This window comes from Musca vetustissima, unplaced genomic scaffold (assembly GCF_032173495.1).
Source record: "Musca vetustissima isolate MV318-11 ecotype Yass unplaced genomic scaffold, APGP_CSIRO_Mvet_v1 utg5675, whole genome shotgun sequence".
Lineage (NCBI taxonomy): Eukaryota > Metazoa > Arthropoda > Insecta > Diptera > Muscidae > Musca > Musca vetustissima.
Genome location: NW_026880915.1, coordinates 1 through 5,839, shown reverse-complemented (window position 1 = coordinate 5,839; position 5,839 = coordinate 1). Strand labels below are relative to the sequence as shown.

General features: G+C 35.4%; 1 protein-coding gene across 1 annotated transcript; it reads right to left on the bottom strand.

Moving 5' to 3' along the window:
- Nucleotides 1–216: 216 nt before the first annotated feature.
- LOC133326860 (peroxidase) lies at nucleotides 217–5,830 on the bottom strand. Its single transcript, XM_061535469.1, has 7 exons — nucleotides 5,817–5,830; nucleotides 5,597–5,703; nucleotides 5,344–5,534; nucleotides 4,489–5,217; nucleotides 4,258–4,422; nucleotides 4,068–4,188; nucleotides 217–251 (listed from the first exon to the last, which is right to left on the bottom strand). Exons 1-7 carry the CDS (start codon nucleotides 5,828–5,830, stop codon nucleotides 217–219), a joined length of 1,362 nt encoding a protein of 453 aa, XP_061391453.1.
- Between the last annotated feature and the right edge of the window lie 9 nt (nucleotides 5,831–5,839).

Sequence of the window (5,839 nt, the reverse complement as noted above, 5' to 3'; positions counted from 1 at the left end):
TGTTGTCCGTTTGTTATTTTTTCTGCTATTTCTAGTCGATGTGATTTGTTGATGTTAGGAAACATTTAGTAAATTAAATCAAATTTCGATCTCGCAGAGAACTATTAAGATTTAAGATAAATTATATCTTGTGCGTGTTTTGGTGTTTAAGGAAATAATAAAAAACTGGAACACAGAATAAAGTAATTATTATAAATGCAATTTCCTACAATATGTTTAGATTTTTATTTGTCTTAAATGTGGCAAATTAACTAAGAATTAAATGTGAGAAAGAATGTAAATTATACATATCGATTTTTTATATTGACCCAGTAAGTCAATATAAAAAATCGAGTTTATGTAGGGACTAAACTATGGAGTGGAGTTTATGTTAAATTTGTCATAGAGTTAATAGAGGTCTCAATATTTATAATGGCTTTGAAATTTTTTGCTACCGTTGCTACCGCATATTACGGAACCGGTCCACTCCAAAATTATATTGGCCTATGTCATTGAGAAAAAAAATCATGAGGAGATATTTAATCCCCTAAGACCTGAAACACCAATCATTACCCTTTGGCTGAAAAGTCCACCTATAGAGAACTATATTAAAATATGAGCCTACAGAGTAAATAACATTATCATAAAATTATAGGGTAATTATACCCTATCACATCTCTTGGAATCAATAGGAACTTCTCCGGGCTATAAGTAGATGCCCCATGATGACATTTTTGTAATATTTTACACAAAAGTCCATTTGACGCGCTAATTCTTTACCGATAATTTGTTTTGAGAGAAGGTGCCTGAGACAAAGTACACCACAGTAGTTCACCGAATAATTTTCTGGTCACATTTTCCAGGCATCTTATTGATATATATGATACTATCTAAAAATTACCTTCAAATAGAAAGGAAAGAGGTCCTTAAAGGGTCTTCCATGTCTACAACACCTTTATGGGGTATTTTTATTAAGTCGACTTCAGATGTTATTTTATAAAAATAACCCTTTTAGTATAAATGAGAATCCTTCTGTAAAAATAGACTTCATATGTATACCGCGTAAAATTAGGAACTTCTATCGATGAAACCGTTCTCTTTTTTATTTTTAAGACCTAATATATTCCTTCTATAGATAGGAGACTCACTTAATGTTTTCTATAATTAATTATCGTTTCAAAATTGTGTGAAACGGATAGGGTACAAAGACATAAGGGGCTTAAACCCATTATTACTACATTTTTGTCGTAGCTATATGTATATATCCTGAAGGTGTAAAGGTCTTCTGTAGTTATTATTTATTCTGTTTATATGGAAGAACTTCTATAGGTCTTATTTAGATAAAGGATCTTCCTTCTACATGTTCTGTTAAAAAAAAAAAGATTTTAATAAGTCTTCATGGTTATACGAACAAATAAAAAAGTGCCAGTCGGTGCTGCCGACAGATATATACCCCCACCCTATTTTTACAGGGGAGTCTTCGGAGTTACACACAGGTTTTATTATTCGTTTCTGGTCAATTGCTATCTTCAAACGATCTAGTTGTTGACAGTAGAGCTCAGAATTTAGCGTTTGGCCATATGGAAGCAACTCATAATGAATAATGCCCTTTCAGTCCCACCAAATGCATAGCAGAACCTTCCTGGCCGTTAGTCCTGGTTTGGCCACCGTTTGAGGTGATTCACCGCTCTTTGAGCACGATCGTTTTCGCACAGGGTTATCGTATGTGATCCATTTCTCATCTCCAGTCACCATCCTTTAAAGAAATGGGTCTACCCCATTCCGTTTGGCCAACTCTTCGCAGATGGAAATTCGATCCTGAGCGATGTTACGACTGCTAGAATGTCGGTCAGCATCGATCATTTCTCCGATATTATCGACATTTTCAACGACCGGCCTAATGGATTTCTTTTTCCCCAACATAATATTTCAAATACTTTTATCGTTTTTTTCGTGGAGTAAAACTGAAAATGTAACAAAGTGTTACAGGAACTATTCATATGTTATTGTACAAAACTCCTAGTTTTATATCATGCCAAAACGTGTCAGCTAATGAACGAATTATTAATAGACTCACCTTTAGGTATATCGATCTCATATCTCGACTAGCTGAGTCGATCTAGATATGTGTGTCCGTGTATAAATTATAACTTGTAAACAAGTTACAGGCCACAGTTACGGACTAATCTTCGCAAAATTTTGCAATAAAGACCCCTTTTGGTAAAGATAGGTTAATATTTAGGCATGAAATAGACCAAAAACTTTATTTTTGTCTGATTTTCTGGTCGCTCCAAAGGCCGCAATTAGTCTCAAACATCATGAATTTTTGCATGGATAAGGGGATCTTGCCAACGAATAAGCATGCCGGTTTTGATAAAGACCGGACATGTGAAAAATGACAAAATTTGTATTCTATAGCGCATGCCCCTGAAGGACATATACCCGAGAAGTTGATAGTATATCAAAGAGGAGTGGTTGGCCTTTAAATTGATACCAATTATATTGTCGTATGTACTCGGATGTGGGAGTTACACTAAAATATTTACAGGTGCTTACGTATTCAGATATTATTTAGTAACCCATTACCACACTAGAGGGCGGAAAAATAGCGCTGATCGCTTTGAAATTTTCCATGAGGATCCAGGTATGGTCAAGGACAACGTCTATAATAACGTATATAATGATCAGATAATAATATTGGCATGAAGTGGACCGAAAACTTATTTTTTCGTTTGTCTATAGGCCACAATTAAAAGCCGAACATCACAACACAACCCACTGTGAAGGGAATCTGGACAAATAATTAGAAGGACTGTACTGAATACTAGTAATTTTTTGACCTCTAGCCAAGATGGTGAAAATATCACGAAATATTGCCCAAGCTCAGAATATAGAACCACAGAAAGTTAGACAGTCGTGGAAGTTGTGTAGGGTATCATCATATAAAGTTAGATTTCATCATACAGAAAGTTGGATTTTCGTGGAAGTTGTGTAGGGTATCATCAAGACCGTCTGCTCACTGCTTATAAACTACAATGGGATAGATTTTCCAGAAATGAGAAAGCATTTAAAAGTACCTATATATTAGATATTGTGTACAATGGATGTTGAAGAATCGATCCCAGTTTTTAGCTAGGGGTCTGATAGTTCAACCGACCACAGTTCAGTTAAACAAACATTTAAAAAAAATACTTCAGATAGTTTCGATCTGTTCCTATTTGTGACATCAGTCATTCCAATAAATGGGAATCCAAAATATAAAATTACAGCCAACTTGGTTGAAAAACGTACTCAAATTCCCCTTAATACCAAATTTTCGGAGGTGTCAATATATGGCCGATTTTTGACCGATAGTTTTCTGTAGGAAGATTTGCTACCCAATTAAAATCTAAAATACATTAAGACAGTAAATTTGTTTACATAACGTGCTCAAAGTCCCAACAATTCCGAATAATGGGGTATATTGATATATGGAGACTACCCGAAAAACTAGTCCAATATTGATTAGTTTTTTATAGGGAAATTATCTATACAATGAGAACTCAAAATTACTGCCAACTCGGTTAAAAAACGAACCCAAAATATACAACATGTAGGGGACATGGCCCGCCCCCACACCAAATTTGGTTAAGCTAGCTTGTCAGCAAAAATTTTATGCCGCAATTTCAGCCATGGTTAATTTTTGGGCCTTATATAGTTTTACTGTTGATAGAAACACCAGCATAGATCTCCTATAAATATGCATTTTAAGATAGAAACCCTAATTTTGGTCTTTTATAGGCAGAAGACCTTCGAACAACTTAAAATTTCCAAAACGCAGAAGAACATAGATAGTCCCTCTTTTAGGCATTGAATGACTTATACAGGTCTTCAATATACTACAGAAGACATATGGAAGATCACCAATAGATAAAAAAATTTATAAGAAGTAGACGTAGAAATAACTCCTTTTGTAGAAATAACTCCTTATGTATATTTTTTTATCACAGATGTTTCCTTGGTAGAGGACTTTTCAGATGACCCACATATAGAAGACCATTGATTATACTGCATTAATAATTCTGAAGCTATTTTATGAATGGACTTACCAATAATACATTGGAATGTTGGTCCAACGGCAGCATCCTTAGCTGGGATTTCAGAAATACCACCAACAATTAGATCAATATCCTGCCAATTTTGATAGACCTTTTTAAGTTTTTCAATGTCCTGGAAATAAAAAAAATCAACAATGTCAGCACCATTAGTACCAAAAAACTGATAAGGATGTATTCTTACTTCAGCAGCAATAAATTGTTTCAGATCATCCCATTTCGATATTTTAACATTGGTGCAAACTTCCAAATATTTATAGTACGGTTGTAGACCATGATCTCTACCCCGTTGGATATCAAATGCCAAGGCATCACTGTGTGTTGGACGTCTTACGGAATTGGAAACAAGCTGTAAAAATAAAGATTCTCTTTATTTTTTTTTTTTCAAAGTTGTAAACAAATTCATTCAACCTACACTCTCCACATAAGAATTATCCATACGCATGGTACGTTGATGAATGACTGCATTAAGGATTTCATCCAACTTCTGGGCCGTATAGCTGATATTCGAATTATACAATTGATCCTTTAAGGTGAAAATATCCGTGGGTGGTACTGTGCTCGAAGCTGAAACATCCCCGAACCCATAATTATGCACATCATTCGGCATCATGGATAAATAAAAACGTGACGCAGCAATGGCATATTCATTGGATACTTCCACTGAACTTCCACTTTTTCCGATTTTCCGTTGTTCCTTCTCAATTTCTCCGACCATACTTCTACCCAACACATTGACCAACCATTCCTTCAATACAATCCTTTTATAGATATCTACATTTATAGTCTTGGCCGTTTGATATAACTTCTCATCATTCCATTGTGGATGGGCCTTTTTTAATGCGGTGGCCAATTGATTGTGATTACGCATAAATATCGTATATAAGGTAATGGTGAAGGGATTACTATTGACCCGGGAATCACCAGACATAAAACAATTGTTACGATCGCTACCCTCTTTGTCGAGGCGATGGGCACAGAAATGGTGTGAGTCCTTGGTCACCAATGGGAGAAGGGAATTTTTTATTTGCCCCGGATTAGTTGATTTCAACAGGCCATCTTTATAGAGACGTATACGTTGACGTGCAGATTCTGTGAAACCATATAGAGGGGACATATCCAAGTCACCAGTAGCTTGATTCAGCTGAAAATGAAAAAAATATATATTCACGCCTTTGATGGGCCTTCAAAAAAATATTCTTCAAAAAATCCACGCATTTGATGGGCCTTTAAAAAAATATTCTTTAAAAAATCCACGCCTTTGATGGGCCTTTAATTCGGGAGCTGCAAAAGTGCAAGTGTTGCCAACAGCCAAAGCACTGCGAACATAATTCAAGCAAGTGGCCTGACCATAACGCCTATTTGAATCTTCTCTTAGCAAAGGTGCACAGGCAGGATGATTGTGACGAGGTTGGATTCTATAATTCTGGCTACTACAGCATTCAATTGGGGCGCCATTACCTGTTGCGAATAAACATTTGAAATTATTTTTTAAATAGAAATCTCATTGTCGTTGAACTTACTCATCGAGGTTGCCACAGTTTTACTTAAATCCGATGATATAAATTGAGCCCATTGTACAACAGCCAAACTCCTAACGATGGTTTCCGTTTCACCACTTTCTTTTCCACTGTATTTTCACACAATTCCTTGCTAATGCTTAGAGGTTGGGGCAGATTTTCCGAATACATCTAAAATGCGTTGTTTAAATTAAATTTCTCTTAAATCTCTTAATTACCTTACCTTATAAAATCCATCTTTGTAGT